The 18,370-nt window shown below is 41.3% G+C and overlaps 1 protein-coding gene across 1 annotated transcript; it reads left to right on the forward strand.

Annotated features, from left to right (window-relative positions):
* Window positions 1-3,919: 3,919 nt before the first annotated feature.
* Window positions 3,920-17,118, forward strand: ezh2 (enhancer of zeste 2 polycomb repressive complex 2 subunit). Its single transcript, XM_084566188.1, has 18 exons — window positions 3,920-4,911; window positions 5,486-5,614; window positions 5,709-5,828; window positions 6,536-6,656; window positions 7,122-7,301; window positions 8,117-8,222; window positions 9,210-9,373; window positions 9,719-9,816; window positions 9,955-10,192; window positions 11,266-11,432; window positions 11,658-11,793; window positions 11,992-12,117; window positions 12,210-12,388; window positions 12,480-12,575; window positions 12,988-13,069; window positions 13,194-13,274; window positions 13,349-13,433; window positions 14,488-17,118. Exons 1-18 carry the CDS (start codon window positions 4,690-4,692, stop codon window positions 14,546-14,548), a joined length of 2,391 nt encoding a protein of 796 aa, XP_084422314.1. The 5' UTR covers window positions 3,920-4,689; the 3' UTR covers window positions 14,549-17,118.
* Window positions 17,119-18,370: the final 1,252 nt, after the last annotated feature.

The raw sequence follows: 18,370 nt of genomic DNA on the forward strand, positions 1-18,370 counted from the left end.
TACCTTTTGGATGTAATTGTGATGGACGCTGTATTATTAACGCGCCTCCTTTATCCGGGCTTGGTATTGGCAAAATGACTCTAAAGAGACACTCTGGCACAGTAACTTAAGTTTTTTTTTTTTTAGTTTTCTTAAGTTTGGTTTAGTTTCTAGCCTACAGGTCACAGGCACAGAAGAACATGAGCATTTTTTGCCATAACTAGAATATTTTTAACATTTTTTGTACAAACGGTTTTTACTTGACAAAATTAACAATCTAAATGGATTATTATTTTATTATTTATTTTAGTGTGACAGTGAAGAAACATTTACATCCCGCTCTGTAAACCAGGGCGCGATCAGCGGCAGTTTTGCGCATGCGTCATTCGTTTGCAGTCTGGACGCGGTGGCGTGGTTCTCCCTCTCTGCTCTGACCGCTGCTGCGCGGGGCTACTGTGAGACTGACCGCCTGTGAGTGCTTTGGGACGGGAGAGGGGCTCACGGCTGCACCCGCTGCTTGTTGAGGACACTGGTAATGAACGCTAGTTGGTGCTCCAGTATAATCGGTCCGCCGAAACTCATCCAGTGAGAAACGTTCCGCGGTGCAAAAATAAGTGTGATTAAAATGCGTTAAAAAAAATTAACGCGTTATTTTTGTGTAATTAATTAATCTTAATTAACGCGTTAAAGTCCCGGCCCTATTAATAACACATGTGTACTGATGAACTGAACTCTCTTTCCTATGCTCTCAGTGCTTTCTTCCGGCAACAGACAGTTCAGTTTCCCCAAGATGGCGCCCACCTGGATATGCGAGCCCGACGCGAACGGTACTGTGTTCCTTTTTTAATAAACTGCCTGTATACTTGCAAAGTTCTCAATGGTTCGGTTTACATGTAGAGACCCTAGTTATGCTACCGTGTAAGTGTGGTGATATTGTGAGCCTTGTTAGTGGTATAGAAATAGCGATTTCTTTTTATGTGTAGGTGTGCCCCGAAGGCTAGCGTCATACGCTAAATAGCGGTTTGCAAGAAAACTGGTCACATTTGACTAACAAAACAAATGCATGAAAACAAATACCAGAGAACGGTCGAACTCGGTACACATGTGTTATTAACCCCAGGTTCATTTTGCGCCGGAGTTCCCCTTTAAGAGAGTAGTACATTTTTTTTCACAGTGTTCTGTTTTTTTTTTTCAAACTTTGTCTAGAAAGGGACTTTGTTACTAAAAATGTGCCACATGCACTAACACGGCCAAAATGATGGCCAGATGAAGAGGAAAAATTTGCCAAAATGGACAAAAATGTCCCTTATGATGCATGAGGGCAGAGAAAATAAATGCATTCTATTTTAACAGTCCTGCACTAAATCTTGTCTTCGTGAGGATTCTTTTATTCACCACTTGTTTCAAATAACTGAGAGAACTGTTGATTCAACTGTGACTTCATTATAGAAGCTATGCTTTGTATTATTTTGACATTTTAGTCAGTGAGCTATGAAACACTTGAGACTTTAATTCAACTGTAGTTCAACTTCCAGTTCAACTGCATCACAAATTCCATCATCTAAAAGCATCATCCAGCTGAAATGGCACGTTTCTGGCGCTGTTTCAACATCAACTGATCATTCCCTGTGCTTTGATTTAAGGAAAACGCGTATCTCCGCTATTAATGAACGCAGCATAAAACGTGTTCGAGCCATCAACCAATCGGTGCATAGAGGGGCGGGGCTTAATACACTTGACGACCCTTGCCCTTGCTGTCTGTGGCGATAGAATCTCATTCATTTAACAAACCTTCTCAGACTTCGTTTTATTTTCAGGACAACCTGACTCTGTTTATTAGTTGCTAACTTTACACAGCAGCTAATATGAGTGTTGTACAGCTCCAGATGGAGAGCTGTCAGCTCTGCTTGTTCTCCACATGAGCTGTCAGTTGAGCTGGAGACAGATGGAAGAGGCAGCATCCCGACTGAAACACTCGGCGGCCATAATGAATTAAATACACCGCCGCATACACACAGTTTTGACTTATTACCAGTTGTTACAAACGTTTTAGCTCATTTACATGAAAATGACAACTGACATGCTTCAAAAACACTGGTTGAAAAATAAATGTGAGGCACAGAGTTTGTTGGTTTAGTTGGCAAACTACATATTCTGTGTTTTGATTTTTATTCCGATAACATACGAGAGAACAAAGGGAACCTGTCCACATGTCCCCGTTGCAGGGCCCCCAGCGCCATTGGCTAAAACCGTTAACCCCATCCGACCAATCACGTAACACCACACTGAAAAACTCGAACATCGGCTTCTGTGAATGGCCTAAACGTTTGGCGCCTCTTGAATCTGCTGCAGTCGTAGTGGGCGGTGAGTGCCAGACGGTGAGCAGTTTGAACAGTGTCTGTGTTGAGGCGGAAACACTGAATTTGAACAAATTGTTTATAGGCAAGTTGTAATTTATCGGTCCAGTTCCCATCCAATTACTTAGTGTGTTCGTGACAAAGCCAGGTCTGAAGTGGAGAAGCGGTCGATTTTTTGTTTGCGGACTCTGAGTACGTAAAGCCGGGTGTCGAGCAAAGTGAATTGCTCCCTCCTCCTGGGCTAACTGCTAGCTAGCCGTCGAGCTAACATTACAGCTAGCCGTAACACGGAACAAGCTAATCCCAAACACAAAGGACGACTTCTCCGGTGTTTGTTATATCGATTCCGAATCACACCGTTGAATGAGGACTGATCCTCCTGTACAGGTGAGAGAAGCTGTCAGAGTCGGTGTCTTTTTTCGCGGAGCCTTTGTTGCGATTCAAATGGCCCGGGTTCGTTCTTGATGCTTTGTGAGAGCTTCAATCTTTGTTAACTAAACAACTGTTAGCTAGCTCGCCGGGGGTGTCGTGCCAAATTGTGTGTCCCTGTCAGAATTTATATCCTCGTAAAGATGACAACTTTTTAGCATAGTTATTGGAGAGAATACATTTATCAAATGACACAAGCTAATGTTGCTGTAAGAGCCATTCTCACCAACACTTAGAATCCCTGCGAACCGGGTTGTATGCTAGAGGAAGCACATTTTTAGGGAATACAAACTTGGCACGACATGCTATCGTTAGCTTGAAGCTTGCTTAGTGGCTAGCGAACCAAGTGTTCCAAAAATCTGCTTCATAAGGTTAATAATAAGGTTGTTGTTTTTTTTTGTTTTTTTTTAATGCAGTTGTAACTATTTTCTCTGTGTTGTTATAGATAATACTAGTTGTTTCTAAGCGTAAAGTGTGTTTATATAAACTGTGAAGAGTATTTTTGAAACAAGAGTGATCTTTGACACTAATCTCAGGATCAATATAAAACCTCAGTCACGTAAGGGTTTAGTAAAAGGAAAGGCTATTTTCTCACTATATCAAAAAATGATTTGTCTACATGCCTTATGGGGGCGATATTTAACCGCATGCCTCAGATTCAACATCTTATGAACAGGAAGAAAGGGGTGGTTTGGGTTGCTGACATGTGACACAGGAAGCTTTCGTCTCACCTGTTAGAGAGGCAAGTCATGTCAAACAGCTCGATGTGATGCATCTAGTCACAGCGAGCTACTCCCTAAACTAAACCCCTTCATGAAAGTCGTAATTTTCAGAAACATAAAGTGAAATTTGTTTATAGATCTTATAAACTGTGTACTATATGATCTCATTGGCAGACACAATGTATAATAAGCTGCGCATTGCCAGCAAAACGCATGTGATTTTACTGAAATTCTTCAATTTTTTATTGGCACACTTAACTGCTAGCACTCGCACCACAATCTGTGGTCTGAAGATTAAGTATGGCAAAATGTGCCATGCCAGTGCAGTCATTTTCATGACAGCAGTCTGACACGTCTAATCTAAAGTGTGAGAGTCGGGCTGAGTGCCCGGGTGGCAGATGAATCAGAGTTTTGAACGTTACTGTCATGAATGGGTGAAAAGAGTGAATGCATGGATTTCCTGATGAACTTGGTGAGCAGATTTGGCAAAGGGTGCTAGGGAAAACGTGGATTAGACTAAATAACAGCAAGACTTTAGTGTTCAGTTCAATCTGGTTTAACAGCTGCACTAACTACATCCTCCAAAATGATCGTCCAGTTGAATCACCACCTTTCTGACACTGTTTCAACATCAACTCAACATTAGAACATTCATAAAGGAGGATTTAGTGTTAGTGTAGAAAACAGAAAATGAAGTGGAAGTTTATTACTGGTCTTGAGACATGGTGATCTGGGGCTATAGCACTGCTGCCAACCAACCTCCTGGGTTGTTGTGATCTTTAAAGATATAAATGTGTGGGAAACTATTCATTTGCACAGTTGTTACATTGTATTTCTGTCTGTTTTGGCTAGTTTATGTTTGAATCGCATATGTTAACTTGTACTCTAGTAAATGAAAAACATGGCAACACCAATATTTCATTCTAAACAATAAGAATTAATTTTAATTTACTGTATTCAGTCATTTTTGATAGTACAGAATCAGGATTCATTTGCTCTGCCTCTGTTGTTGAGTTTGACGAGTTGTGCTGCTTTTTGAAATGAAGTTGATAGTCTACATCTTCGAGTCTCCAAGAAATGTCTTAAAGGTGGTCACTGAAGGGTAAAATTTGAGATAACTGTCATCCACATGCCAATACAAAGCCAAAATGTTAAAGTGATGAATACTTAAGAAGTTGGTCAAACTGGAGCAAATCAAAAGCATGCCCTCAGGTGGTTGTGATGTTCTCGCATGTTTCAGCCCCACATTCCAGTGTAAAAATATAAAATGTGAAATCCTCATCGATCATTTTGTCTGCAGGTTGATCATGGTGCTGACAGGGAAGCGATCGGAGAAGGGTCCTGCCTGCTGGAAGAGAAGGGTAAAGTCTGAGTACATGAGGCTTCGACAGCTGAAACGCTTCAGACGCGCTGACGAGGTCAAGGTTTGTTCACACACAGACCTTCAGTGCAGATATCCAGAGAAGTTTAAGGTGTGGTGCATATTACAACAGACTTGCAAACACTTACGCATGAGTAAAGGCCTTCTCCCCCACACTGGCATCCAAGTGATATCCATAGGTTATCAACGATTAAAAATGTTGTGCAAACATTGGATATAGCCTAACATCATTTTCATTTATATTTATCAACTTTTTTTTGTGTGTGTACAAGTGCATCTTTTTGCACCACGGTTAGTGTGGATGGTAGTTTTTTGATTTTGGTTAGGCGTGTCAGATTTATGATAACTGTCTGTATAAAAGTCCATGAAACGGTGTGTTATTGTCCACATGGAGGTTGTTATCTTCAGTCTGCCCGAAAGTTGGCCCTTGTGTTGGAGTAGATCAATAATGACAAACATGACAGTAAAGCTATTATTTTTTTCCCCGCTTTCAGTCACTGTTTTTACAGTGGTGGGTGGCTCAACCAATCAATTGTGAGCATCCTGTGAAATGATGGCACATTTCTGCGATGTCCTGTCTTTACTTCTTTGCAGTAATTTTCTTGTAACTCTTCCAGAGCATGTTCAACACCAACCGCCAGAAAATCGTGGAGCGAACTGATATTTTGAACCAGGAGTGGAAGACCAGGCGAATCCAGCCTGTTCACATCATGACGTCTGTCAGCTCTTTAAGAGGGACCCGAGAGGTGAGTGGACTAACATTGGTCTCACTAAAAAAATAAAGCTTCTTTGATAAAGAGAAATGTTCTGACTATGCGTTCTCTTTGCCCTCCTCTGCAGTGCACAGTGGACAGCGGCTTCTCTGAGTTTCCTAGACAAGTCATACCCCTGAAGACTCTGAATGCTGTGGCCTCTGTGCCGGTCATGTATTCCTGGTCACCACTGCAGCAGAACTTCATGGTGTGTATTAACCTTAAACTTTACAATTTTTATATCCCACTGTGTAATAGAAAGACGGGAAACGTCTTTCAAGCGTCTTGCTCTCTGTTTAATAAATTTCCTCACTTTTGACGTCGTTGCAGCACTTCAACAGATAAGAGCTGAACAAAAGCAAAGACATGTGAAAGATGGGAAAATACTGTGGAAATGTCACAAATCTCTGGAACCAATAACATTTGTTTGTGAAAATGGCTTTCATAGCTAGGTAAAATTGTTTCAAAACTGAAATATCTCTAAATGAATCGAATTGGGACCCTGTGACTGGACCCTGACCCTGTGGAATCGACTCAGGAAATAAGTAGCGATATCCATCCATGTTTGTCAGTGGTTGGGAAAGCTAACTACGGCTGCGTGTTTCTAATGAGTTCTGGCTGAACTGTCCTCGATGCTGGACAATGAGTCCCACCCCCTGCACGGTGGCCTGGCGGAGCAGCTACAGTGACAGACTGCTTCACCCTCGATGTGTGAAGGAAAATTGCAGAAGGTCTTTCCTTCCTGCTGCTGTTAGGCTCCATGGCGAGCACTCCTAATATGTGCAGTGTGTGTGTGTGTGTGTGTATATATATATATATCATCTATTCTATCTCTGTCATTTCTGCATGCTGTTGCAAACTGCAGTTTCCCCATTGTGGGAAAGGTTTTTCTTATTCTTATTCTTTTTGCTTCAGGTGGAGGATGAGACGGTGCTACATAACATTCCCTACATGGGAGATGAGATCCTGGACCAGGACGGTACTTTCATAGAAGAGCTCATAAAGAACTATGATGGCAAAGTCCACGGAGACAGAGGTGAGAGTCAGCTGAGCGGTACAAAGAAGTCTTGTTATCATACACATAAAGATTGTCTCACTGTGAGAATTTTAGAAAAAGTCAGAGGAACAAAAAATAGTCTTCTGCATCACCACTTCAGTGTGTACTGTTGGGGGCAATTTCCATCAGGACAAAAGAGCTTATGAGAAGATAAATTGTGATTCAGGAAGTGCAGTAAGTAGTTTAAAAGCTTATCAGACCTTAAAACTCTTTAAAATGTGGGACACGATGTTACAAGTCTGGAAATCCAAATTTTTTTTGTGTTTTTTGTCTCTGTTCTTCTGCAGTTTTCAGATCAACGGTAGAATGATGCTTTTATTTTGTAATCTACCAGGAATATTTGACTGATTAATGCAGTACAAAGAGCATATGTTGTATTTTCTGTTTCCATTTTTGTCCTCTCATTGCCATATCCTTTTTTGATGCATGTGTTTTGCTTTGCAGAGTGCGGCTTTATCAACGACGAGATCTTCGTGGAATTGGTGAGTGCTCTGGCACAGTACAGTGACAATGAGGATGATGAAGAGGAGGAAGAACAGGACTTCAAAGTAGACAAGATGGACCTGTGTGATGGCAAGGAGCATCCAGAGGATGCCCGCAAGGATGGACTGGTCAACAATGAGAGTAAGGTCACAGCGAAGATCTGTGATCATCATACAACTTTTTGATCATAGTGATGGCTTTCAGCCTTCTAGTGTTGCTTTCTTTTGCTCATGGAAAACAGACAGGAACCATTGCTACAGTCTTCTGATAATGAACGCAGAACAGAAAGCAACATTATATAATTAAATGAGTGGTATAAACATTAACAAGCAAAGAGAACTACAAAGTGCTGCTGGTGCTTTGAGCCAGATCCAGTCAGTGTGTTAACTGCGTGTCAAACCATCTGGTAGTTGTTGGTCGTTTTAGTTTGGACCTTCAACAACATAGCCTAGGAAGTGTACTTCCTCAAAATACCCAGCTGTCCTTTCTTTTTTTACTTGCAGTAATTAAAGTAAAAGTAACTGTTGGTCAGCATTTACTTTCTCCAACATGAGCTGCTCCATTTAAAGCACACAGAGAAACTCAACACAGCTGACTAATCGCTAAGTGGAGGTTTAATTACAAGCACAAGAATAAATACTTTCACTTTTGAAGCTCCTGCATAGGCCTGTTGCATGAGTATGAACCAAGCTGGAAAAATAAACCTAGCTTATGTCGGAGTGCACCAAAGACCCACAGAAATGATCGCTGCTCTATTGCCAGCCCTGAGTTTGATACATTAATGGATTGTCTCAAATGAAAGAAGAAAAAAAGCTAATGTGAAACTGTACAACATTCAAAGCTTAAGAAGACGTTACTGCCACACCAGAGAAGGGTTAAAAATGTCTTTTTCATCAAGGGTATAATGAAAATAAGGCGTTATTCCCTAATGGAAAGTGTGTGTTTGTTGTCTCCAGCCCGAACCAACAGTGACACCAGCAAGAAGTTTCCTTCTGACAAGATTTTTGAAGCCATCTCCTCCATGTTCCCCGACAAAGGCTCCACTGAAGAGCTCAAAGAGAAGTGAGTGGGTTTGTTTGTGAGTGTGTTACAGCATCCGTTTCTGCACAACTGTGGGAAACTAAAACGTCATCTTTCAGATAAGTTTTTGTACAGCGCAGGCACAGTATCTTTGTTTATGATTCATTCTCATTTGGTGTCAGCAACATAAATATACAGACATGTTTGTATCCCGTTCATTGTTCATGCATCATAAATGCTAAGGGTGCATATTTTTAAGTAGAGTGACTCCTCGAATTCCATTGTTAGACAACAACAGATGTTTCCTCCTTTTGTGTTTTTTTTCTTTTCTTTTTTTTTTTTTTTTTTTGGTCAACTCTTGGATGAAATGTCCTCAAGAAAACTCAAACAAGTCTAGTTGCCATTGTTTTGTAAAATTAGGAGGCACATTTATACAAGTTGCTTCTTCAGAATGACTGGTGGAGACTTTGGGTATTTATTAGAAACATCTGTGGGTGGTGTCCACTGGAAACTCAACTGACAATGACCAGATACTCACCTGAATCAAATTGTCAGACCAAATTGTCAGACTAATGACCATTTAACGGGTTGAAACCTTTTGGGTATAGATATTAAGACCATAAGTAGCTGATGATTAGTGTCTCAGTCCACCTCCCCTGTTCAGAGAAGAGGAGCTGTGGAGTAGCGGTTAGAGGTGCAGCTTTGGACCGAGGGGTCCCAGGTTCGCCGCTCGCCTGGATCTAACCCCTACACTACTAGAGGGATATCACACATCTTTGGAACCACTGACATTAGTTTTAAGTAAAATAGTTTAAAAAGTGAAATGAATTGAGTCAGGGCCCTGTCAATCAGAACTGATTCAGAGAATCTGTAGCGATACCCAGCTCTAACACAGGGTGGTTACAGCCTTTGTTGACAGGATTTATAATGTTTTGACATGAAGAAACGCTACAAATTGTGACGTGTGCAAGTTTCATTCAACTTGTAGCAAAGAATTCAAGCAGCTTTCCTTCATTTATATATTTTCAGGTACAAGGAGTTGACGGAGCAGCAGCTGCCTGGCGCTCTGCCGCCTGAATGCACACCGAACATCGACGGTCCAAACGCTCGTTCTGTGCAGCGCGAACAGAGCCTCCATTCCTTCCACACACTGTTCTGCAGGCGCTGCTTCAAATATGACTGTTTCCTCCACCGTTAGTACTCACACACTCCTCAAACCTTTCTTTGCAGAGCTCTCTTGTTATTTTTTTGCTGAACTTTTGTCAGCCTGTGAGAAGTAATTTAAAGCTTACACTTGTCTGCAAAGAGTAGTGAAATATGAAGTTTTTCCAAGTACCTAGGGTCATTTGTTAAAATTCTCCTGGCCGTGAATTTAAGATTGTATTTTTAACATTAAATTAAAAGGGTTAGGCTTAACATTACTGTGTCTGAAAACAAAAGTTGTTAATTGGTTTTAAAGTAAAAAAAAAAAGTATGTTAAAATCGATCTTTTTAAGAGACTTTTTTTGTTAACTTTTCACCTAATTCCGCTCTCTTAGCTTTCCACGCAACTCCAAACACCTATAAGCGTAAGAACTTGGAGAACCTGGTGGACAGTAAACCCTGTGGCATCGACTGCTACAGGTACCTGGTGCAGGTGAGTTAGCTGATAATGTGACTGGAGTGGTAGTCGTATTTACTGTATCTGAAACTATGACCTAATAAAATATTGGTTTGACCTGCTACGTTAAAAACACTTGTTTTGTGTCATTGTTTTCCTGCTGTGATTCCTCAGGACGGGATGGTGAGAGAGTACCCTGCAGGCGTGGTTGCTGAGCGGGCCAAGACGCCCTCCAAACGCATGGTGGGCCGTCGCCGCGGACGACTGCCGAACAGCACCAGCCGACCCAGCACCCCCACCGTTTCCTCGGAAACCAAAGACACAGACAGTGACCGCGAGCTTAGCAAAGAGGACGAGCGAGACAATGACAAAGATGATGAGGACAAGAAGGACGAGACCACCAGTAGCTCAGGTAACAATCTCAAGGAAGCTGTTGTAAAAGTCTCTGATGGATATTAACATTCCTTTTGGATCCTTGGACACAGATGGTAATGGTTTTATTTCAAATGCTTAGTTCCTGTGCTTGCTATTTGTTAACGGAACTAATGTTTTTTAAGGAACTGTTGAACCAGAGGAACTGAAGTAAGAAGTGAAAATCATAGCACATCACTTAAAACTACAACGGCTTAGCAAACTAGACCAGTAACAAGACAAATACAGCATTTCGCAACTTTCATTGTTGCATGATCAGGTGTTGCCATCAGATTAAAGGAGAAGATGAAAAGCAGGAAAAGGGGAATGAAAACTCCAGAGCTCTTGTCTCTACAGGAACAATCACACAGACTTTTTTCTGGTTAAAACATAAGCCACATCCAGCTACTGTCAAGTTCATCATTTTGTCTGTCTACCACCTGTACATCTTTCTCATTCCCTCTCTGCATCCTTGTTTGGGGCATTAATATGTAACATTGCTGCCTCCTCAGGCCCTTTTGAAGTGATGACTTTTTTGTTACGTGACAAATTGTTATGTCAGTGTTCCTGAAGTCAGTGAAACACCCTCGGCCTTTGAAGACACAGACACACTAACTAACATCAAAGAACTATGAACAACAAAGAGAGAGTGTGACGTCACCTCTTGAACACGGCACAAAGACTACAACCAGTGTTCTAGCACTATAATGCTTTTGGCAGCAGGTGGCAGTAGTCTGTATCCATTCTGTCCCTGTGACATTATTACAAAAACACAAAAATATTAAGATGTTGCCATTTTTTGCTTGTTTTTGTTTTTTGAGGCAGTATATGAGTTTATGTCTATGATTGTTCTCACTCATCCAGGTCATGGTAGATCCAATATTGATGACATGTCTTCAAGAAAACTCCACTGTCCAATTGACATTGTTTAGGTGTTTGTTTTTTGTGTTGCACTAACCCAGTGGCTCCACCGTGAATAATCCTGAGGCTTTGCAGATTAGGACACTTAAAGCTTAAAGTTTTTTCCACCTGGAATAATCGAATGATAAATGAACTTGATTTTTGTGTGTACAGAGGGCAACTCTCGGTGTCAGACACCAGTGAAGATGAAGCTGAGCAGTGAGGCTGAAGCGATGGAGTGGAGTGGAGCTGAAGCCTCTCTGTTCAGGGTTCTCATTGGGACGTACTACGACAATTACTGCGCTATCGCACGACTCATAGGCACCAAGAACTGCAGACAGGTGAGCCGCCAGCACCATCATGCTCTCATCATACACATTTTGGAAGTCTATTATACTCCCAATTTAGGCCTGTTGCTAAATGTCAGCTGCCACAGTGCAGAAATAGCTTTTTTTATAAGAAGAAACTGAAGTTTTTATATACAAATGTTTTCCTTTTAAAATAAAAAACAAAACAGAGTCTGAGAGGACGGGTTTCTGACATGTTGTCGTTAATGCGTCCTGCAGGTTTACGAGTTCAGGGTCAAGGAGTCGAGCATCATCGCTCGGGCTCCTGCTGAAGACGAGGACACACCGCCAAGAAAGAAGAAGAGGAAGCACAGGCTGTGGGCCACTCACTGCAGGAAGATCCAGCTAAAGAAAGGTCAGATGACTAAGTATGCAAGATGACAGTGGAATTTCTAATGAGAGAAAGCAGGAACATGGCACATGTTTGAAAATTATTGCTGCAAGGGTTACGGCTCTTTCAAATGAAATGAAATAAATTTGACCATTTTAAAATGCAGAGGAGGATGATTTTAAAACAGCCCTTCTGACCAGCATCTCATTGTTCCTCTTACAGATGGCTCATCGAACCATGTCTATAATTACCAGCCATGTGATCACCCACGACAGCCCTGTGACTCTTCTTGTCCCTGCATCACTGCTCAAAACTTCTGCGAAAAGTTTTGCCAGTGCAGCTCTGAGTGTATGAACACACTTTTTAAAATAACGTGTCCTGAATATAGGCAGTAGTTCTTGTGTGGATTTAATTTATTTGCACCTTTTATGCGGATCCAGGTCAGAACCGCTTCCCTGGTTGTCGGTGCAAAGCCCAGTGTAACACCAAGCAGTGTCCCTGCTACCTGGCGGTGAGGGAGTGTGACCCTGACCTCTGTCTGACCTGCGGCGCTGCTGACCACTGGGACAGTAAGAACGTGTCCTGCAAGAACTGTTCCATCCAGAGAGGGGCCAAGAAGGTAACGCACATGAGTCTTTCCCTCACTTACATTTCTCAGAACCTTCAATCACACCTCAAGTGAGGCATTTCTGAACCTGTTTCTCTGTCAGCACCTGCTGCTGGCCCCGTCAGATGTAGCAGGTTGGGGCATTTTCATCAAAGAGCCGGTCCAGAAAAACGAGTTCATCTCTGAGTACTGTGGAGAGGTAAGGAGCAACACATTTCTCCTGCTTGTTTTGTTATTGACCTGTGTATCTTCTCATTACAGCCAGCTCTGACCATTAACTGTTAGGTGTGCGTAGTGTCTTAACTGAAACCTTAGTTTGATGGTGTGCGAGCGCTCCTCGTCCTACAGACTGCAAAAGATCATTTATGTGACAAGACACATCACTCTGTAACATCTCTGTACGACTGCTGGTGGACTGTGTCTGTAGCTGTACAGACGTCTATAAACTAATGATCCATACAGCAGCTGTATTTTTTGCAGTAAATGGATCAGACTTTCCCTCATTCAGATCATGTAGTTTGTAAAATTAGTCAGACTTGCACTTCCACTTTTCATCAGTATATTCTGTTCTGAAATGATACAACTTTAAATGTTTGACCCCGTGTTTGCAGATTATCTCTCAGGATGAAGCAGACCGCAGAGGGAAGGTCTACGATAAATACATGTGCAGCTTCCTGTTCAATCTCAACAATGGTAAAACATTTTACTTTGAAGGTTCCACTCTGTAGTGAGTCTGATTTGATTTGTCTTTCATCTGCTGGAAGACTTTTTTTTGTTTTGAACTGTTTTAATAGTGTTAAATTTCTTTTCTTTCCAGATTTTGTTGTTGATGCCACGAGGAAAGGTAACAAGATCCGCTTTGCTAACCATTCTGTCAACCCAAACTGCTATGCAAAAGGTAGGAAGATCTGCACGCACGGGTGTATGGTAGATATACGTCTGTGTGGTAGCTCATGTGTCTGTCCTGTGTAGTGATGATGGTGAACGGGGATCACAGAATAGGGATCTTTGCCAAGAGGGCCATCCAGACTGGAGAGGAGCTCTTCTTCGACTACAGGTCAGTGACGAGGAGGAGGAGGAGGAGGAAATTACTGCAGTGACCTGAATGTCAGTCAAAGACTCTTGAAGTTCTGAAGTTCATTCAAGCTTCCAACTGAACTGTTTACTTGGAAACGGAATGAAATCATCTGATAAGAAATATTTGTTTACATGCCCCAAAACATCAATCACAAGTTGTTCTGCCCACTGTTTAGCTTCAGATCGGCCAGACATATTAGAGAAAAACAACTCTGTCTCCAACAATGAATTGATAGAGTAGAAGAAGATGACCAAGATGTCTCCACGTCTCCAACGTTGCTGCCCATGGACGTCCTCCATGTCCCTCTGAAACTCCTTACCTGATGTTTACCCCATGTGGAGCAAACATGCTCAGAACGAATGGATTTATTCCAACCAGAGAGGAACCAGCAGTTAGTAAAGGTTTACACCAGCCCTCTACGTCTAAATCATCAGTCTGATCTGACTGAGGTGGTTACATGAGGCTGTTTTATTCCCAATTTTGGTGAAATACTAGAGCCCATGGAAAGAACCAAACGTATGGAGAAGTGTTACTCCCTTCACAGGAGAAGATATTAATAAACATTAAATTTGGACAAATGTGCTACAGTGAAAAGAGGAACAAATATAATTTGAAAATGTTATTTTTTATTTTTTTTGTCTCATGGGTATTTTTCTAGTGAGCATGTTTTCAGTAGCATCCACATGTTAAAATGAAAGGAAACTGCTTTTATTTATATCAACGTTTGATCTTAATATATCGGACACAAAGCTGCTGCCTTTTAACCATCATCATCAAACCAAGTTATGTGGGTTTTAGACTGTTGTTTGGACAGAACAGGACATTTAAAGATGTCACCTCTGAGCATGGAAACATTTCAGAGACGAATAAATGACAAATAGACTTGATGGAGATAAAAATACCAACTTACATGTTAGGGTGCTTTTAAAAATCTAGAGGCCGTAATCTGACAGTGTCACTACAGAGTTTTGAACTAAAAGTGAAGAATGAAAAGTGTTTCGCAAGATAAATGAAACATTTTGATGTTCCTCAGGTACAGCCAGGCTGACGCTCTGAAGTATGTTGGGATTGAGCGGGAGATGGAGATCGCCTGATCTGGACTTCTACCTCCAACTGACCGACAACTCAAAGGCCTTACACACAAACACACCTTCACTTCAGGAAATCCAGACGACTTGTCAAAATGCTAGAAAGCTTCAGGAAAACTGGGAATATTTGAAGCTGAGTTTTTGTCTCTTTTTTTTTTTTTTTTTTTTTTTTAACTTTTAATATCAGTTTTTTTTTTGTCATTTTCTGCTAGTGATTGTTTTCCCCTTTCTTTGAATGGGATTCAGAAATCTTCCCTCTGGTGAAGGTGCAGTTCACCTACAAACTTAACTTTTTAAGACAAATCCATGACTGTCAAACTTCAGGGACCAAAATCCTCCACCAGCTGCTTTCACACCACCCACTGGACTGTCTGTACTCCTGTGTGAGTTATGGGTCAGTTGTCATGTTGTGTGAACACCGTGTGTATTTTTTTTTTTTTATGTGGTGTGAACTGAATCAGTCACACACTCCTCAGAGTGCCACATCACTGTCTGAGGCAGGGCAGCATCCACAAAGCAGCATCGCAATTTCATTTCATCCTCCTGCTGGATTGACTTTGGTTTTCTCCATATTTTGTAAACAAAGTAAGACATCTGAGCGCATCATGGTGGGATTTATTCAAATGATTAAGAGGAAATTAAATGACACGTATGTGAGCAGACCTCAGGACATTTTTTCTAATCAACTGTGAAGCTTGAAAATTAAAAAAAAAAAAAAAAATGGTTACAGCAGCTCAATTTTGTTTAGAAATAAGATAAATCAGAGAAAACGGAAAATCCTATTTAAAACAAAACTGGAACATGGCAGTGCATGGTGACTGGTTTTCTCAGATTTATTTCTGTCAACAAAAAGCCATTTGTTTCTGTAACCGCACTCGTGAGTATTGTTGCCTCCTCTTAGATTAAAATAGGACTCATTGTGACATTAAAGAGTCTTCACTAAAAACACCAGCAAATGTTTTTTGCCTTCAGGCTTGAACCCCTTGCGGTGTTTCTCTGAGCTGGAGATGATGCTGCTTTGTGATGCTGCCTCTGCTTTTGGTGCTGAAAGTGTGAACAGGTCTAAAATAAAAAAAAACGGGAAGCTCAACAGCAGCCGCCAGACAAAAACCTTTGGTCTGGGGACGGTTTCAGGTTCCTGCTGTTTTTTAACAACCAGAACCGCACTGCTACCGATGAAGGTTTTCATTCACGTTCTCCTGACGCTCTGTGTCCTCTCTGAAGTCTGTCTCTTCAGGTTTTCCCAGCAGCCGCTCACACTGATTCAGCCCATCTCTCTGTTAACCTTTGTTCATCACGAGTGCCGAACTTGAGATAAAAGTTTTTAGATCTCTTTAATCATCCTTTAAATGACAGTATTTTATATTAAGTTTCTCGTTGTGGAACGCAGAGAACAGATGAGTCTGAAAAGGGAGCAGATCTCCTCTCTTGTTAGGCCTCCCTTGTTCAAATCTCTAACAGGACACGTTTTGTCAGTAAGTCAGGAGTGACAATCAGCCCTGATCAATAACTGATCTTTTTTCTTCAGTGTAAATCAGCCCAAAGCTGTGGCTCTTGTTACAGTGCAGTATTTCAAAATTAAAGCTCAGTTCTGTGATGGAGCATAGAGATGCTGAAGTCGCTGTGAGGGTTTAATGGGAGAACTTTGTCTGCTGTGCCTTGAGTCCTCCCAGAACACTCGGTCCAGATCCTCTTGTCTGCTCCTTTAGAGAACCTCCGCTTACTGCACATGATGTCCAATCGCTAGAAAAGTTTTTTTTTTTTTTTTTTTTTTGGGAGCATTCCTCTTGTTAAACAGCCTTTTAATACCAACAATCACTCTCTGTGCTCTTTCCTGACATGAATCCTGGTGCTTGCAAAGACTCTCAGCCCAAGGTCTGACAGACTTTAAGCAATAGCAACCTCTTCTTTCCTCCTGCTGTGGAAAAAAAAACACTCCCTTTTATCTCCACCTTCTTCTACACCTGTAATTTATGACAAACTTCAGAGACATCTTATGACTTCAGGGCCTCTGAAACCCGGTGCTTTACTCGTACGGTTCCTACACGTGTCTGGAAATATTTGGAGGGTGTTAAAAAAGAAAAGAAAAAAACTAGAAAATGTTACAATGAAAGTGTAAATTTTTCCAAAGAGAAATATGTAGGAACTGATGGAGTTCATTTAAGGTCAGATGTTTAACTGCTGATCCCACTTTTCGTTGTGTTTGATTGGACTGATGGCATCTAAACATGCAGTTTGTATGATTGTGACAGATCCAGAAGCTTTTGCAGGTTCATGGTTGTGTTTCCGTGATTGGAGGAAGGCTGATTAACAAACCAGAGGTTCCATCAAATTATGTCTGAACATATCTCCTAAAATCTTTAGTAAGAATTCAGTAGACACATTCTCGGCAGTATTCCCGGCCCTTCTTGGACTCTTAACCGCAGGTTATTTATCGTTTCAGACGTCCACCTGCGCCAGCCTCTTCTTCTCAAACCAGGACCACTTTGTTCCTCCAATGACACAGGTGCTGATTTTGTAATGTTTACAGGGATTTTGTTGTTCAAAGTGATGCAGATTAAAATATTATAAATGGTTGAATTGCAGGTTTTCATTTGTAAAGACCACAAATGAAGAAGAGTAGTTAGAAATGTTTTCCAAAGTGTCTTTTTTTTTTTTTCCTGCAGGTTTCACACATCTTAAAATTTTAGTATCACTGAAGCCACTTGTTCTTGATTATACCAGCCACATGAAGATATAACATTTTAAATATGATTTTGGGCCAGCAGTATATAGGATGCAACCTGAACACATGGCCCATGAAAATTTAATTTTACTGATGGCAATTCCTAATTTTCTAAAAATTAGACCTTGGGTCAATTACATTGCGTTTAAGTGTGCTATATAAATAAACGTGACTTGACTTGACTTGACAAAACAAATTATTTAACACTGGAGGTTGTTTTATACACTGCCTAGCCAAAGAAAAGGTTGCCACCAAAAAAAAGGTCACACACTAATATGTCAATGGACTGCCTTTAGCTTTGATTACAACACACATTCACTGTGGCATTGTTTCAATAAGCTTCTACAATGTCACCAGATTTATTTCCATCCAGTGTTGCATTCATTTTTCACCAAGATCTTGTATTGATGATGGGAGAGTCTGACCACTGCACAAAACCTTCTCCAGCACATCCCAAAGATTCTCAATGGGGTTAAGGTCTGGACTCTGTGGTGGCCAATCCATGTGTGAAAATGATGTCTCATGCTCCCTGAACCACTCTTTCACAATTTCAACCCCATGAATCCTAGCATTGTCATCTTGGAATATGCCCGTGTCATCAGGGAAGAAAAAATCCATTGATGGAATAACCTGGTCATTCAGTATATTCAGGTAGTCAGCTGACCTCATTCTTTGGACATATGTTGCTGAACCTAGACCTGAGCAACTGCAGCAACCCCAGATCATAGCACTGCCCCCACAGGCTTGTACAGTAGACACTAGGCATGATGGGTGCATCACTTCATCTGCCTCTCTTCTTACCCTGATGCCCCCATCACGCTGGAACAGGGTAAATCTGGACTCATCAGACCACATGACCTTCTTCCATTGCTCCAGAGTCCAATCTTTAAGCTCCCAAGCAAATTGAAGCCTTTTTTTCCAGTTAGCCTCACTGATCAGTGGTTTTCTTAAGGCTACACAGCTGTTCAGTCCCAATCCCTTGAGTTCCCTTCACATTGTATGTGTGGAAATGATCTTACTTTCACTATTAAACATAGCCCTGAGTTCTACTGTTGTTTTTCTTCCATTTGATTTCACCAAAAGTTTAAGTGATTGACCAGATT

Source organism: Chelon labrosus (genome assembly GCF_963514085.1).
Source record: "Chelon labrosus genome assembly, chromosome: 18".
NCBI classification, from domain to species: Eukaryota; Metazoa; Chordata; class Actinopteri; order Mugiliformes; family Mugilidae; genus Chelon; species Chelon labrosus.

Bases quoted from the DNA above. Each gene is read 5' to 3' on its own strand.
- ezh2 (XM_084566188.1), top strand. From the start codon at position 4,690: ATGCCCTCAGGTGGTTGTGATGTTCTCGCATGTTTCAGCCCCACATTC. The intron at 6,657-7,121 runs GTGAGAGTCAGC...TTTGCTTTGCAG, and splicing joins CAAAGTCCACGGAGACAGAG to AGTGCGGCTTTATCAACGAC. The intron at 13,070-13,193 runs GTAAAACATTTT...TTTTCTTTCCAG, and splicing joins CCTGTTCAATCTCAACAATG to ATTTTGTTGTTGATGCCACG.